The 17,608-nt window shown below is 47.7% G+C and overlaps 2 protein-coding genes across 2 annotated transcripts; both read right to left on the bottom strand.

Moving 5' to 3' along the window:
- Positions 1–2,728: 2,728 nt before the first annotated feature.
- Positions 2,729–7,713, bottom strand: LOC121404030. Its single transcript, XM_041592543.1, has 5 exons — positions 7,606–7,713; positions 5,572–6,384; positions 4,741–5,467; positions 3,301–4,670; positions 2,729–2,878 (listed from the first exon to the last, which is right to left on the bottom strand). The coding sequence occupies exons 1-5, from the start codon at positions 7,711–7,713 to the stop codon at positions 2,729–2,731; spliced, it is 3,168 nt and encodes a 1,055-aa protein (XP_041448477.1).
- Positions 7,714–15,426: 7,713 nt separating this feature from the next.
- LOC121404029 lies at positions 15,427–16,593 on the bottom strand. The gene is made up of 2 exons (XM_041592542.1): positions 16,490–16,593; positions 15,427–16,419 (listed from the first exon to the last, which is right to left on the bottom strand). The coding sequence occupies exon 2, from the start codon at positions 16,414–16,416 to the stop codon at positions 15,427–15,429; it is 990 nt and encodes a 329-aa protein (XP_041448476.1). The 5' UTR covers positions 16,417–16,419; positions 16,490–16,593.
- Positions 16,594–17,608: the final 1,015 nt, after the last annotated feature.

The raw sequence follows: 17,608 nt of genomic DNA, 5'->3' as shown, positions 1-17,608 counted from the left end.
GCCACCGCAGCTTTGTATAGCTTTACGGAGCGCTCATCCTCGCAGGCTACCACTTTGATGCTCCCCTGGAACCATCCCATGTCTTTGCAGACTGGGGGTGGCCCGGGATCCTTCTCTAGAAGCTCGAAGCAGCGGTCGGCCAGTGCCGCTTCCACCCACTTCCACTGGCTTCTGGGTATTTTCCCCTCCGCGCTGCCTTTGTCGAGAACGCCTATCAGCGTCAGCGTAGTAGAAGTTAACAATACAGACAATTAACAATTAACCTCGGACTGAGCTGGACGCAAACGCACGCACTTCCCACCCCCCGACTTTAACAGGTGTCAGAGAGTAGGGAGGGTGTATACAACTTCATTACGGCTAACGAGAACTCATCCTTCCTAGGATCACTCCCTCCCCTATAACACCACCAGCAATGTACGCATGTGCAACCTACCCGACCAATCAAATTCAACCACCCCTCACGCATGAGCTCACACCCCTCAATTTCACCCTCATTAACGTAACTAGGTCAACTCTCACCACCCTTTTTACCTAATTAGGTAAACTTTCACCCTCATTAACGTAACTAGGTCAATTCTCACCCCCCTTTTTATGATTTATTACCCCTTAATTACCATCCCACCATCCGCCCAAAAGATTCACTTCTATTTTTCACACATTTCGCTCGTAAAAAGAAACTTTTGCTTTATTTTAGTTTATTTGTTTTATTTTGTGTTTGTAGTAGATGAGACGAGATGACACAATAGAAAATATATAACATAGAGTACGTACACTGTAGTATGCGCACATAGTTGGTATCCACTGTACCAACGATACTTAAAGAATATTCACTGTCACACTTTGTTGCAGTTACGTAAACAAGTCCCAGACATAGCTCGGGTGAAACATAATACGATCACCCAAGTTGTGCCTCGAGCGACATAAATGTATCGTCAGCATATTCTCATAGCTTGACGATACATAAAGTACACGCGCATCTGATTCCCCTCGCGCCCCCCGCTATCAGCAGCGCTGGGCATATATATAACGAATATATAAATGCGGCCGCTCCGCTACCGGCGTTGCTGGCAGCGCAGCTGCGCGGCCTTAGCTTAAACTACCATAAGATCTAGATCGATAGAACATTGAAGAAATGGAATTAAACGAAGACGGATGTCTTCACATTTACCAATAAAATTATACTTAATTATTCTTCAAATTTACCAATTATTTGAGCGTAGAGGCGTTGCGAAGTTCCCAAGATAAAGACGATAGGCAGTTCCAATTTCTTCAGTGTTTATTCGTAGGGTTTTTATTCACTAGTTGTATATGTAATCGCGTGCAAAGGTAACCCGTGTCGCTTAGGATGAAGGAAAAAAAATGAATGTTGAAGTTACGCTCAAGCTGCTGGGAGCGAGAGCGGGAGCGGGAGCGCACGTAGATGGAAGTTGCGCTCAAGCTGCCGAGGGCTGTCGGCAGCGAGAGCGGGAGCGGATCGTGGGGGAGCGTGCCCGTGGTGAATTTAAGAATGAAGAGAGCGTCGCCGGGGGAAAAATGCTCTTAAGTATGAGGGCGAAAGCGAGGGCAGCCGCTTGCGTAGCTGGAGTGCTAACACTGAGATGTGGCTGGAATGCCCACAGAGCGGTTGCCCCGCCAGCGCCGTCCCCACTCTGAACATTCTCCCCCCCTTGCAGGATTGCAAAGAGTGTTTAAGTCTGCGTACACGCACCAGACACAATCCACCCAAACACCGTGCTTTGAGCCACGGGGAGGCCGTCTTCGCGGGCGAGGAAGCCCGGCTGGATGACCTTCGGATATACATCTGCTCCCAAGACGAGCGAAATGGTCGCCGGCTTTTGGAACTCCGTATTGGCCAGCTTCAGATCATCGAAGCGAGCCCGGACAGTGTCACTCAGTGGACGGATCGGGGTGCGGACGCGGAGACGGGGCTCGATTTTGAAGACGGCCTCCCACTGGAGTCCTTCCGTCTTAGCCCGGACTATGGTGGTGCACACTCTCTCATCCCCGATGCAGGTGGTTGGCAGCTTCAATTCCTGAGCCACATCGGCGTCTATGCAGCTGACCGGCGTACAGGGATCGATGAGGGCGACCATGCTGTGCGTCCTCTGTTGCACCGCGAGGACCACCCGTGCCGTCGGAAGGACGTTAATGCTCCGATGCTGGAGCAAGGAGTGCACTGTCGGGGCCGGATCCCCGAGGACAGGGCGGCTGACCGGACGACAAGGGCGTCGCTCTGCGCGGGAGGTTGTAGGTGGAGACGTAGATGCCGAAGAGGAGCCGACGGGGCGCAGCGGTCCTGGAAGGTGGAGCAGGGTGTGGTGGTTTTTAGCGCACGTCTTGCACTTGTCTCCACTGCGGCAGTCCTTGCCCGAGTGGGCGTGAGCCAGGCAGTTCGAGCAGTATTTATGCAACAACACTGCTCGTAGCCTCTTCTCGCCGCTCATGATCAGGAATGTTCGGCAACTCTTCAACGGGTGGACTCCTGGGCACACTCGGCACTTAAACGAGGCACTCCTACCTTGTGCCGGTGTGTTATCGGCTTTGCGGCTTGCCCGGGACTGCGCGGAAAGTTTAGGTGCCATGGCTATACTCCGGAAGATGACTGTGATGGAAGAAAAGAGTCAAGGAAGGATTAGTACAGTGTTGGCACGGATTGTCAACGATTCGAAAAGGGAGCTTTCGGAACTGCTTAGGAACTACGGATACTATTGCTGGATTAAGCGGATTCTTAGGGATCGGAGCCTACGCGAGGGTAGGTGGAAGGGACTTCCGAATCCATAGGCAGCAGAACCACCTTCGTGATCGGTCGCTTGATAAGGCCGCGGGCGGTGAGTAAGTCTACCACGCGAACCTTTTCATCGGGTCCCGGATTCGTGCTCTGAACACGGCCGAGACGCCATTCATGAGAGGGCATGTTTTCCTCCTTGATCACTACGAGGTCTCCAACCTCGAGGTCCCTTGTCGGATGCTGCCATTTGTTGCGCTTGTGCAACTCTCGCAGGTACTCTGTCTTCCAGCGCGAACAAAATTGCTGGTTGAGAGCCTTGAGGTGTTGCCAGCGGTTTAGGATGGAGGAGGCGCTCGCCTGAATTTCGGGCTCTGCCACGGATAGTAGCGGCCCACCAATCAGAAAATGACCTGGGCTCAAAGCCAACGGGTCCGTTGGGTCCTCAGACATTGGAGCGATTGGTCGCGAGTTAAGGCATGCCTCAATCTTGGAGAGAAAGGTCGCGAACTCCTCTAATGTGTATTTGGAAGTACACATCGACCGTTGGAAAAGAGCCTTGAAGCTCTTCACACCCGCTTCCCATAAGCCCCCCATATGTGGGGCCCCTGGAGGGATGAATCGCCACGTGAGCCCCTGCTGGCTGTACACCGCGGAGGTCCGAGTGCGGAGGGCCTCGAGAAGGTCCACAGCCAGAGAGCGGGATGCGCCGAAAAATTCCTCCCGTTGTCGGAGTGGACTTCGTGGGGACAGCCTCGTCTCGCGACGAACCGGGCGAAGGCGGCTAGGAAAGTGTCGGTGGACAAGTCGGACATAGCCTCCAAATGGATGGCCTTCGTGGTAAAACAAACGAAAACGCACACATACCCCTTGGAGATGCGACAGGCGCGTCCTGTGAAACTTTTCACGTCGAACGGCCCGGCGAAGTCGACTCCGGTGTATGTGAACGGCCGCGAAAATGTAACTCGTGAGGAAGGAAGGTCGCCCATTAATTGGGTTTGGAGTCGCTTGCGTTGGATGACGCAGACCTTACAGGAGTGGATTACTGCCCTCACGACGTGACGTAGTCGAGGGATCCAGTATGTTGCCCGGAGAAGGCGGATGACCAGCTGGTTCCCACCATGTAGGGATACGTGATGGGTGAATCGAACCAGCAGGCGAACCAGGAGGCATGCGGGTGGCAACAGGATTGGATGCCGCTCATTGTAGGTCATGGATGCCGAGGCTCGGACCCGGCCACATGCCCGCATGACTCCGTTTTGGTCCAGGAACGGATTGAGGTTCTGAAGAGAGCTCGTAGTCGGAAGTGGCTGCTTGTTTACAAGACAGCGATGCTCCGCCGTATAATGGAAGCGTTGGGTCGTGATGGTGACAGCTTGGAGAGCTGCAGCGACCTCTTTATTGTCTAGCTCTGTGGATACGTGGACTGGCGTTGCTTGCCCTCTGACGCGCTGGCCGAACCGCCGAACGTAGGCGATCACGCGCAGAGCGCGTCCGAATTCGGAAAATCGGCTGAGAATGTCCGAGGCGGTGTCAGTGGCGTGGTGAACCTTGACGGCTCGTTTCTCCAAGTCGGTCTCAAGGATTGAGCCTCGTGGACAAGGCCACTCCGACTGCGGACCACGCAGCCACGCAGGGCCATGCCACCACATGTCATTGCCGACCAGTTCAGTGGGTCCGAGCCCTCGACTGGCGAGGTCGGCCGGGTTGTCCTCGGATCGGACGTGGCTCCATCGTTCGCGGGGCCAACAGCGAGTGATTTTGGCGACTCGATTCCCTACAAAAGTGGTCCAATCACATGCCGGCCTGTTCAACCAGGCCAACACAATAGTGGAATCGGTCCAAAAGTACACCTGGCTGGCGTCGAGCGGCATTTGAGGAAGGATGGCCACGGAGAGTTCTGTCAGAAGGACAGCTCCGCACAGCTCGAGTCGAGGCAACGAGACTGTTTTCACGGGGGCAACGCGGGTTTTGGCTGTGAGAAGGGTACACACAATGCCCTGCCCCATAGGCACGTTGAGACGCGTCGCAGAACCCATGAATCTGTACCTTGGCCATCGGACGGACGTGTAACCACCGCGGAATGCGGATCCCTTGGATGGCCGGAAAGCTTTTCAGGAATGTCTCCCAGGCTTGAGACAGATCGTTAGGAAGGACGTCATCCCATCCTAACTCTCTCAACCAAATCTCCTGCATAAATATTTTCGCTTGGACGACGAAGGGGGCAAGCCATCCCGCTGGATCAAAGAGCTGCGCGATCTGGGACAGCACATTGCGCTTCGTGCAGGATTGTCGCTCGTTTAAAGCGGGAGGCGAAAAGAAGAACTCGTCGGCACTGGCTTGCCATCGGATTCCCAACGTCTTAGCGATGCTACTCTCTTCCAGCTCTAGGAAGTCAGCGCGGAGTAAGTGGTCGACTGGAATGTCGCGCAGGACGCCCTTATGGTTAGCTGTCCACTTTCGGAGCGGAAACCCTGCAGAGTCGAGTGCTTCGCGTAGTTCAGCAATGGCGGAAATTGCCTGAGACTGAGAGTGAGCACCAGCGAGCACGTCGTCCACGTACATGTCGCTCTCCAGGATGACGCTTGCCATCGGCAGCTGTGGACGCACCTCTTGTGCGAGTTGCTTGAGGACGCGGAGGGCGAGGTACGGTGCGCAGTTGACTCCGAAAGTGACAGTGGTGAGCTCGTAGTCACACACGTCCCCGTTACGGTCGCGAAACCGTAGCGAAAGACGCGCCACCTCAGGATTTGCATGGTCAAGTCAGACTGAAGGACTGGCCCAGCATGCAACGTGTCGTTGAGGCTTTTCCCGTTGGAAGACGGGCTTTAGGCGTTGAAGACTACGCGCAATTTGGTTGTGGTGCTGTCGGGTTTAAACAAGGCGTGATGTGGCAGGTAGAAATGGCCGGAATCATGACTAGGTGTAACCGCTGTCATGTGGCCGAGCTCTAAATATTCCTGAATGACGGAGTCGTACTGCTTCTTGAGCGGCAAGTTCCGCTGCAGCCGCTGCTCGTTTCTAAGGAACTGGGCCTTGGCCGCGCTTCTGGAGTGGCCTAGCTCGACTTTTTCTGGACACTTGAAAGGGAGAGTAACCACGTATCTCCCATCGGGGGTTCGTTTAGTGGTCTGGAGGAAGTTTTCCTCGCACACTGAATCGGACTCGCTCGTCGGTCTCCCCGGAAGGTCCTCCACCTCCCAGAATTTGGTGAGAAGCTTCTCGAGTCGGACATCCGAATTAAACGAGAGCTTCGTGGTGAAGGCGGAAACCGTCCGAGCCGAGTCAGCTGATACCGGACCGGATAGGACCCATCCGAAGATGGTCTCTTGTCCCAGCAGCGAGCCACAAATGGCAGACTGGAAGCCGCTCAACAGGATAGCAGGAAGGATGTCAGCGCCTAGAAGCACATCAATCTGCGAGCTTCGGTGGAAGGAAGGGTCTGCCAATTGGAGGTTTGGAAGGTTATCCAAGAAGTGCTGCGGTATCGGATATGAAGGAAGGTTGCCTGCTAATTGAGGCAGAACATATGCCGTGGTCTCGATCTTGAGGCCCGGCCTGGAGGCGGCCCCGATCATGAAGTGGCAACGCTTTTGCGCCTTAGCCGCTACGGTTTGGTTTAAACCCGCGACTTGAGCCTGGATAGCTTCGAACGGTGGCTTAATGATGTTAAAGAGGCGTTCAGTGATGAACGTCGCTTCGGAGCCTGAGTCGATCAGAGCGCGGGCACGGAAATTGGTCCCCAGGTGGCAAATATTAATGAGTGCTGTGCCCAGAAGAACGGTACTTGTGCTGGAAGAGAAATAGCTCTGTACGTTGGGCTGAGAATCGGACGAGCTGGGGGTTTGGGCGGATGTCGAAGCCGCCATGTTGGACGGAGGCGCGGAACGATGCAGAAGCGTGTGATGCCTGGCTCCACAAGTGGAACAATTGTGGCTGCTTGAGCAGTCGCGAAGCTGATGGCCTCTTGCGAAGCAATTTAGGCACAGCTGTTTTGTCTTGATGCAATTGGAACGTGCATCAGCGGACATGTTGAGAAAGCGCGGACATAGTCGGATCGGGTGATTCTCCTTGGAACAGAGATCACACGTCCTCTTCTTCGGACTCACTTGGTTCTTGAAAGAAAGAACCTTGTTCGGCACCGAACTGCCGTGCGACCGGAATGGATTGGATCGGCTGCAAGAAGTGGATGGATTCTGGCCGCCTTGGGAGGGTGGCGGATTCGTAGCCACTCGGGAAGTGGAAGGGTCGCTCTCAATAGCTTCGAGCGTCAAATAGCGCTGAGTGAGGAAGGAGTCGATTTCCTTCCAGGGCGGCACTTCCTTCTTGTCCGTCACGGACGCTTCCCATAAGGCGCGGCTTAGCTTCGGCAACTTTGAAGCGCAGATAGTTACAAGCAGACTATCCCAATTGTCCGTGCAAACGTTGGAGACCGCTAGCGCATTTAGGACTCCCTGCATCGTACTTTGAAGTTCCTTCAAAGCCCGACTGCATTCGGAAGTTACGCGGGGCAAGAAGAGGAGAATGTTAATTTGGTTGGTCACCAGAAGCCGATTGTTCTCATATCGGCTGCGGAGAGCCAACCAGGCGGACTCGAAACCGTCATTCGTGAGGGGGGACTTTTCTACAATGGCCTTTGGGTCGCCCCTGGTCTTCTCGGTGAGGCGGTATAACTTCTCTACCGGAGATAATTTTGGATTGTTTATCACGACCGCGGTGAACAGATCCCGGAATGTGGGCCAGCGGACGTAGTCCCCTGCGAAAACCTCAATATTGACGGGAGGCAGTCGACAGCCGCCCTGTTGGACTGGCTGTGCGGGAGGAAGGACTGCGGAGGGGGCCAGCTGGGCATTGAGGTCGCTGAGACACTGCTCAAATACCCCATAGCATTCGCCATATGTTTCCCGGATGTCCGCTTGGATTTCTGGATCCTCGTCAGCCATCACCGCGGAACAGGCCTTGTGTTCGGCCTCGACGTCCGTCCACATGCTGAGGATTTGGCCTCGGCGGACCTCGGACAGAGGGGCGGATGGGGCGGAAGTGATACGCTCTGCCAGGTGGGATAGTCGGCCAATGGCGGCTACCAACTTGGTCGATTTGGTCCTTGTAGCAGGGCTGCTACTGGCTGCTCTCGGAGTGAGGGATGCCTTGATTGGCTGTGTCGGAGTAGTTCCGGAGGCGGACGAGGTGCGTAGCCGGTTGGACGAGGTCACAGGCAAAAGTTGTTTGCCGTCCTTGTGACCTGTTGGCATAATTTAAAAGGACCCACGCAAGAAAAAATCGGTTTTTTTGGAAGTCTGTGAGGGACTGCAGACTGGTCTGAATAGAGTTGACTCGGAACCGTCAGGAAACACCCGTAACCCAAACACGGACTATCAGACAAAAGGCCTCAAGCTAGCTGGAAGGCAATAATCGGAACGACTCGGATTGTTTGAGGTCACCTGTAGGTGAGAAATCTCAAACAATGAGTGACCCTATATTGAGCCGAGCTGAGGAGAGGAACGGTCACACTGGAGTAGCAATATTTGGAAATATTGTACTCGTGCGAGTCTCCTCCGTTTACCCCTTGACGCAGTCGTGAGCGGAACTGGGTTACTATCGGATGGAAGGAAGCAATGGAAGCATGCACGGACACCTCACAGAAACGGAACAACAATAACTTCTTTGTCAAAACAAAAAAAATATTTTTTTTTGTTTGTGAACAAAAAAAAAGACTTGGAGGTTTTTCTTGGACGTGGTCGGAGTATTTAATTATTTAACTCATTTTTTTTTTTTCCTATTCGGATGAACACCGGGTTCGGATGCCGATAGTTTTTGGGCCACCACTCACTCTCGGAACAAAAAAAATATCAAAACACGCAACACAATTTGCCAATTTGTAAGGTAAATTGCCAAATAATTACGGAAAATGCGCCGTGCCTTGGTCGCGAGTAATTAATTTGGACTCTGGAGAATGTGGGAGAAATTGGAGACCTTGCGAAAAGTGGCTGGAGGGCACGAATTTCACTTAATCGCGGATTTTCAAATATGGCACTTGCGCGGAGTGGTGGAATGCGGTATTTAATTATTTGGTATTTTTGTTGAATGTGTGTATGTATGTATATAGTTGGGAGCCAACTATGCAAGTAAATGTAATAAATAAATAAATAAAATAAATAATAAATTTAATTAAGAAAACACAGGTAGCTGGATGGATACTTTTATTGCTGTTGTAATGTGTATATGTTGGTATGTGTGTGTGTTCACTTGCACTTGGAGTGTGCCAGTGTATATTGTATTAGGGTAGGGCGCGGATGGAATGCTCTTGGAGACCTGTATATCAATGTAGGTGTGTGTGAATTCACTTGCACTTGGATCGTACCAATATATATATAATATATAGGGGTAGTAAAGGCCGCGGATGGAACACACTGAAGAAATATTAGTGTATGTGTGTGTGTATGTACGCAAGCCGCTCTCATGGGCTGGAATGTGCGTACATACATAGGCGCGGAATACACTTTTATTTAATATATTGTATTAAATAATTAATTATTTTGGTAAATAATTTGTCCGCGAGTTATGGACGGACACAAGAAACCGACGAAAAACTACCGTATTACTGGTAATTCGAAGTGAAGTACCGGAGAACGGCCGGAATTGCCGATAATATGGCGGTGTCGAAGTTGGAAGCACTACGGATAACGGAGATGGCGAGAGTACATATATAAGACTATATATATGTACTTCGGTCACGGCACTTTGAACTCGCGGAATTTTCTCTGGAGCCCAAACCGCGAAATGGAGGCGGTTTATGGTAAAGAAGGCAAGCGTACTTATCTTGTGATTTCCTGGTGAAGGCGATGCCGTGCTCGAAGGCTGGAGAAGCTTTTGGGGAAAAAGTAAATCCGGCTCGAAGGACCAATATTTGAGCGTAGAGGCGTTGCGAAGTCCCAGGATCAGTTCCCAAAGATAAAGACGATAGGCAGTTCCAATTTCTTCAGTGTTTATTCGTAGGGTTTTTATTCACTAGTTGTATATGTAATCGCGTGCAAAGGTAACCCGTGTCGCTTAGGATGAAGGAAAAAAAATGAATGTTGAAGTTACGCTCAAGCTGCTGAGGGCTGCTGGGAGCGAGAGCGGGAGCGCACGTAGATGGAAGTTGCGCTCAAGCTGCCGAGGGCTGTCGGCAGCGAGAGCGGGAGCGTGATCGTGGGCGGGAGCGTGCCCGTGGTGAATTTAAGAATGAAGAGAGCGTCGCCGGGGGGAAAATGCTCTTAAGTATGAGGGCGAAAGCGAGGGCAGCCGCTTGCGTAGCTGGAGTGCTAACACTGAGATGTGGCTGGAATGCCCACAGAGCGGTTGCCCCGCCAGCGCCTCCCCCACTCTGAACACCAATCAAAATATATCTAATTACATGGCGACCGTGACAACGGTTCGAGTTCGCGCCGAAACTACAAATAAATTTTCGTGCATTGTGTAAAGTTAAAAACACAGAAACAAAAAAAAATGTCAAATTAAATGAGAAAAAAATGTGGGCTGTGTTGTGATAATATATTTACCAAAATAAGAGAATTCATTCATGGGAATGAAAATAAAAATCTTCAAAGGCCGAGTTAAATACACCGGCCGAATTAACAAATAAACACAGTGCCAAATGTAAAAAAAAAATACAACCTAAAAGAAACCAAAAAAAAACGAGAAGGAACGTGCGAGTCGCTTCTGGGGACGCGACTCTACTTATACCCGTACTCAGTCAGTATATACATTTTTGATCTTATGATTTTTTAGAATTTTAGAAAAAAAAAATTTTACATTTTACATTTTTTTGCTACATCTGATATCTACATCTACATCTACAATGTATATTCTACATCTAACATGTAGATTGTACAATGTACATGCTCCATTTAGATTCTACATCTCCTCCGCTAGGGGTTGCTCGCGCACTGAACGCGGCAGAGTGTGCGAGCGAGAAGGAAAATGAGTTTCGTTGTCGTCGTCGGGAGGGGGGACAGGGGAAGCAACTGAAAATTAATTTCTTCATTCTGGCTATAATTATGATCCGATCTGGTTCAGATTCGGCAGTCTGGTAGGTATGGGCATTCTCTACGATACTGGTTCACTTGGTTCACTTGGTTCTTGAAAGAAAGAACCTTGTTCGGCACCGAACTGCCGTGCGACCGGAATGGATTGGATCGGTTGCAAGAAGTGGATGGATTCTGGGCGCCTTGGGAGGGTGGCGGATTCGTAGCCACTCGGGAAGTGGAAGGGTCGCTCTCAATAGCTTCGAGCGTCAAATAGCGCTGAGTGAGGAAGGAGTCGATTTCCTTCCAGGGCGGCACTTCCTTCTTGTTCGTCACGGACGCTTCCCATAAGGCGCGGCTTAGCTTCGGCAATTTTGAAGCGCAGATAGTTACAAGCAGACTATCCCAATTGTCCGTGCAAACCTTGGAGACCGCTAGCGCATTTAGGACTCCCTGCATCGTACTTTGAAGTTCCTTCAAAGCACGACTGCATTCGGAAGTTACGCGGGGCAAGAAGAGGAGAATGTTAATTTGGTTGGTCACCAGAAGCCGATTGTTCTCACATCGGCTGCGGAGAGCCAACCAGGCGGACTCGAAACCGTCATTCGTGAGGGGGGACTTTTCTACAATGGCCTTTGGGTCGCCCGTGGTCTTCGGATACCGGATACCGGATATAATTTTGGATTGTTTATCACGACCACGGTGAACAGATCCCGGAATGTGGGCCAGCGGACGTAGTCCCCTGAGAAAACCTCAATATTGACGGGAGGCAGTCGACAGCCGCCCTGTTGGACTGGCTGTGCGGGAGGAAGGACTGCGGAGGGGGCCAGCTGGGCATTAAGGTCGCTGAGACACTGCTCAAATACCCCATAGCATTCGCCATATGTTTCTCGGATGTCCGCTTGGATTTCTGGATCCTCGTCAGCCATCACCGCGGAACAGGCCTTGTATTCGGCCACGACGTCCGTCCACATGCTGAGGATTTGGCCTCGGCGGACCTCGGACAGAGGGGCGGATGGGGCGGAAGTGATACGCTCTGCCAGGTGGGATAGTCGGCCAATGGCGGCTACCAATTTGATCCGAGCGGCAGAGGTGGCGGATTGAGCCATTGTGGTGAAGTGGCGAGAGCTGACGGGACTAGTGATGCAGCCTTTCGGATCCCGTTTAGTCACCGATGGAACCTTAAGGGTCACCGGAGACGGGAATAGGACCGATTTGGTCCTTGTAGCAGGGCTGCTACTGGCTGCTCTCGGAGTGAGGGATGCCTTGGTTGGCTGTGTCGGAGTAGTTCCGGAGGCGGACGAGGTGCGTAGCCGGTTGGACGAGGTCACAGGCAAAAGTTGTTTGCCGTCCTTGTGACCTGTTGGCATAATTTAAAAGGACCCACGCAAGAAAAAATCGTTTTTTTTGGAAGTCTGTGAGGGACTGCAGACTGGTCTGAGTAGAGTTGACTCGGAACCGTCAGGAAACACCCGTAACCCAAACACGGACTATCAGACAAAAGGCCTCAAGCTAGCTGGAAGGCAATAATCGGAACGACTCGGATTGTTTGAGATCACCTGTAGGTGAGAAATCTCAAACAATGAGTGACCCTATATTGAGCCGAGCTGAGGAGAGGAACGGAGGAGCATCGCACAGTCAATATTTCCAAATATTGCTACTCCAGTGTGAGAGATGCTCCTCCGTTTACCCCTTGACGCAGTCGTGAGCGGAACTGGGTTACTATCGGATGGAAGGAAGCAATGGAAGCAGGCACGGACACCTCACAGAAACGGAACAACAATAATTTCTTTATCAAAACAAAAAAAAATATTTTTTTTGTTTGTGAACCAAAAAAAAAAGACTTGGAGGTTTTTCTTGGACGTGGTCGGAGTATTTAATTATTTAACTAATTTATTTTTTTTTCTATTCGGATGAACACCGGGTTCGGATGCCGATAGTTTTTGGGCCACCTCTCACTCTCGGAACAAAAAAATATCAAAACACGCAACACAATTTGCCAATTTGTAAGGTAAATTGCCAAATAATTACGGAAAATGCGCCATGCCTTGGTCGCGAGTAATTAATTTGGACCCTGGAGAATGTGGGAGAAATTGGAGACCTTGCGAAAAGTGGCTGGAGGGCACGAATTTCACTTAATCGCGGATTTTCAAATATGGCACTTGCGCGGAGTGGTGGAATGCGGTATTTAATTGTTTGGTATTTTTGTTGAATGTGTGTATGTATGTGTATAGTTGGGAGCCAACTATGCAAGTAAATGTAATAAATAAATAAATAAAATAAATAATAAATTTAATTAAGAAAACACAGGTAGCTGGATGGATACTTTTATTGCTGTTGTAATGTGTATATGTTGGTATGTGTGTGTGTTCACTTGCACTTGGAGTGTGCCAGTGTATATTGTATTAGGGTAGGGCGCGGATGGAATGCTCTTGGAGACCTGTATATTAATGTAGGTGTGTGTGAATTCACTTGCACTTGGATCGTACCAATATATATATATATATATATATATATATATATATATATATATATATATAAAGGCCGCGAATGGAACGCACTGAAGAAATATTAGTGTATGTGTGTGTGTATGTACGCAAGCCGCTCTCATGGGCTGGAATGTGCGTACATACATAGGCGCGGAATACACTTTTATTTAATATATTGTATTAAATAATTAATTATTTTGGTAAATAATTTGTCCGCGAGTTATGGACGGACACAAGAAACCGACGAAAAACTACCGTATTACTGGTAATTCGAAGTGAAGTATCGGAGAACGGCCGGAATTGCCGATAATATGGCGGTGTCGAAGTTGGAAGCACTACGGATAACGGAGATGGCGAGAGTACATATATAAGACTATATATATGTACTTCGGTCACGGCACTTTGAACTCGCGGAATTTTCTCTGGAGCCCAAACCGCGAAATGGAGGCGGTTTATGGTAAAGAAGGCAAGCGTACTTATCTTGTGATTTCCTGGTGAAGGCGATGCCGTGCTCGAAGGCTGGAGAAGCTTTTGGGGAAAAAGTAAATCCGGCTCGAAGGACCAATATTTGAGCGTAGAGGCGTTGCGAAGTCCCAGGATCAGTTCCCAAAGATAAAGACGATAGGCAGTTCCAATTTCTTCAGTGTTTATTCGTAGGATTTTTATTCACTAGTTGTATATGTAATCGCGTGCAAAGGTAACCCGTGTCGCTTAGGATGAAGGAAAAAAAATGAATGTTGAAGTTACGCTCAAGCTGCTGAGGGCTGCTGGGAGCGAGAGCGGGAGCGCACGTAGATGGAAGTTGCGCTCAAGCTGCCGAGGGCTGTCGGCAGCGAGAGCGGGAAGCGTGATCGTGGGCGGGAGCGTGCCCGTGCACAGTGGGCGAAATGGCCATTCTAGCGGCATTTAATTAATAACAAGCGTATCTTAAAAGATATCGCAATGAAATTTGGAACTTAAGACGATTGCTATTAGCCGAATGTCTCTACCAAATTTCATTCGAATCGGTCAACTATATCATAAGGCAGCTATAGGCCCGATCGGTCAAAAATGTTCACATATGTGATAAAATCGTAAAGATGATTTTATGCATCATAACTCCATAGCATATGATTGTATAACTTATACATATTCAAGATTTATGTTGTTTTTATTTATTTAGATACGAATAATAAAGTTTAAAATATACAAAATATACATAATTATTCGGAATCCGAACTATCGGAACTATTAACTTCTTCTAAGTTGACGTCGAATAACATATCTTTAACCTCTTTATCCAACTCTATATTTTTTCGGGAAAGCCTGGACGATGATTTGGATAGGTTCGAAATTAATGGGTCAGATGTAAAAAGGAGAGCATGCACTAAATCTTCCATTGTATTTTTTCGTGAAGACTTTCGGGTGTGATTCTGCCTTATGTTCCGAAGATCTTTATTACGTGCCTCCAATGCTTCTTCAGACATCATGCCAATAGGAAGTCCAACGCAATTAATTATATCCGCTCCATGCAATAAAATTTTGTGAACAGAGGATGGCATATAGAACCATGGGTATTTTTCAACAAATATTTCAGCTGTCTGAAAGCAAAAAACCCGATAAACCTCGGTATTGACTTTATAACCACATGCCATAGTTCTGAGTATCACACTAAATCTGTGAATTAGATTTTCGTCGACACCAGTTATTTCGCTTGCTAATGTTGGCTGTTGGAAAAATCTTCTTGCTGTGTTTCCATTATTAGTATTTCCGGCTCCAGGCATTGGTATATCTACCAATAAAGACATTTCTTTCTTTACACGATTTTGTATATGTTTTTTGTGCTGCTCAGCTGCATCCTTATCGGATTTTCGAATCTGCCATTTTTCAAAAGGAAGCCTATAAGCTATGTGAAGGATACATTCAAGGCATCTTATCCACGCATGCAATGTAGAGAGTCCATACTGATACAAATTTGTATCAGGTGTTCGACTTTTCAGGTTGTTCCATTACTGAGGGAGTTGCACCGCAAATACCACATGTTTGGTTGGAAGACTCAGCAATGACACTAAATATTTTTCCATCAATCATTGTCATGTGAAACTTATGTTGGATTTGAAAATTTTGGAATGTTGTCGGAAGGATTTCTAATATTTGTTTATTTATTTTTATCAACTTCCAATTTCACCAAGGAAGATGTTTCTTTTCGCACACTATTTTTATTGGTCTACAAAATCTGGTAGAGGAAGGACGTGAATTCTGCCATATTACAATTGGTCCCATGTTTAGTTTGTAGGGGCACAATACAAATCGTGAACATATATTCATCGGTTTTATTTTCTTCAAACTCGCTGTAGCCTTGACGATACATGGAATGGCCACTACTTCCGTCACAGCCCCATTTGTGCACGGCAGTAATTATATTATCCGTTTCGTTCATTTTTTCGAAAATAATTTTGCTTGATTGCACGATTCTTGAAACGGTGTGGTCAACTAGGCACTGTAAAGGCACTTCTGCTGAAGAGTCAGTAACTTTTACGTCTTTCGGATAGCACATTAGTTTTGCTGTTCTCAACAAATCGTAGCTTGGAAAAACATTTGCATTGTTAGATCTAGTTTTTGCTTGTACTAGCTTATATGAATGTTTTGTGAAGCGCCCATCAATATAAATCGCCAAAGCTTCCTCAGGGCTGAACTTAATAGGAAGTTTGGGATCACTGCTTTCACATTTTATTGTTTTTGCCACGACCTCTTCATCTGAACTAAGCAATGATACAGCTCTAGAAGCATTTCTCTTCCCAGCTTTGTACAAGCTCACACGTGCCGCCAACATGAGTTCTTCATTGGTTGCTTCGTTTGCAAGAGATTTAGCTTTGTTCAATTTAGTTTTCAATGAACAATCTTCAAACTCTTTTGACGGTCTTCCAACTGAACGTACAGCTTTTTCCGGTTCTACATAAAATATGGAGTCAGCATCTAACCACTCCTTGTTATATTTCTCGAAAATTTCCAATGTCCTATGAGCTCTTTTCCATTTTTGCTGCAACTGTGCTACAAATGAGTAAATCCTCTGATTTACTGCTTTATATTCTAGTTGAGAATAATTATTATTATTAAATACATTGGAAAAAACGTATTTCTCAACAGCAGCACACTTTTTGGTAGCGACCTTTTCGCTGTACCAAACAGAAAAAATGTGTCTTCTAGGGATAGACATTTCCTAAAAATGAAATTTTGTTGTTATAGGCAGCTATAGGCAGATCAAATTGAATATTTCGCATTTACAATACCTTAAAGAATGTATATTAAAAGGAATTGAAACTTAAGCGCTTTCAAGTACCAAGGTGCACTCCACCAAAAACTGCAATGCGTGTTCTGAAGCAGAATTTCCCAAAGGTCGATTTGTAGACTATTTTAAACTAACACATGTTATCAAACGTCATAAACTAATTTTTAATAAATAGCTTCAAGCTTATAAATAAATAATCCACAAAAAATTTATGTTAAACTTTGTTTGTTTACTTTTTGTAAAAATTTTGGCCAGCTTCACTAAAGCGCGCCAAAAGTCGATTTCATCAGCTGATGCACCATGTGCTCTGCTTGACACCTCACAGCTGCGTGATTAATAAGAGCAAAACAAAACAGCAATTTTTTTTCATATTCACTAAAGCATTGAGAATCGATAACGCACAAAAAATTTAATTGATTCTGCTATGAAATTTTGAATTAAATGGAGCTAGAATGGCCATTTCGCCCACTGTGCCGTGGTGAATTTAAGAATGAAGAGAGCGTCGCCGGGGGAAAATGCTCTTAAGTATGAGGGCGAAAGCGAGGGCAGCCGCTTGCGTAGCTGGAGTGCTAACACTGAGATGTGGCTGGAATGCCCACAGAGCGGTTGCCCCGCCAGCGTCGTCCCCACTCTGAACACCAATCAAAATATATCTAATTACATGGCGACCGTGACAACGGTTCGAGTTCGCGCCGAAACTACAAATAAATTTTCGTGCATTGTGTAAAGTTAAAAACACAGAAACAAAAAAAAATGTCAAATTAAATGAGAAAAAAATGTGGGCTGTGTTGTGATAATATATTTACCAAAATAAGAGAATTCATTCATGGGAATGAAAATAAAAATCTTCAAAGGCCGAGTTAAATACACAGCCGAAATTAACAAATAAACACAGTGCCAAATGTAAAAAAAAAATACAACCTAAAAGAAACCAAAAAAAAAACGAGAAGGAACGTGCGAGTCGCTTCTGGGGACGCGACTCTACCTTATACCCGTACTCAGTCAGTATATACATTTTTGATCTTATGATTTTTTAGAATTTTAGAAAAAAAAAAATTTTACATTTTACATTTTTTTGCTACATCTGATATCTACATCTACATCTACAATGTATATTCTA

The sequence above is a fragment of the Drosophila obscura genome, unplaced genomic scaffold (assembly GCF_018151105.1).
Source record: "Drosophila obscura isolate BZ-5 IFL unplaced genomic scaffold, ASM1815110v1 contig_180, whole genome shotgun sequence".
Classification (NCBI taxonomy): domain Eukaryota; kingdom Metazoa; phylum Arthropoda; class Insecta; order Diptera; family Drosophilidae; genus Drosophila; species Drosophila obscura.
The sequence above is the reverse complement of the archived record's forward strand: the minus strand, read 5'-3'. Positions and strand labels throughout refer to the sequence as shown.

Bases quoted from the DNA above. Each gene is read 5' to 3' on its own strand.
- LOC121404030 (XM_041592543.1), bottom strand. From the start codon at position 7,713: ATGTGGACGGACGTCGAGGCCGAACACAAGGCCTGTTCCGCGGTGATG. The intron at 5,468-5,571 runs GTAGTCTTCAAC...GCAAATCCTGAG, and splicing joins GCACCACAACCAAATTGCGC to GTGGCGCGTCTTTCGCTACG. The intron at 2,879-3,300 runs GTGTGAAGAGCT...GGCCGTGTTCAG, and splicing joins GGGGGGCTTATGGGAAGCGG to AGCACGAATCCGGGACCCGA.
- LOC121404029 (XM_041592542.1), bottom strand. From the start codon at position 16,416: ATGTCTATCCCTAGAAGACACATTTTTTCTGTTTGGTACAGCGAAAAG.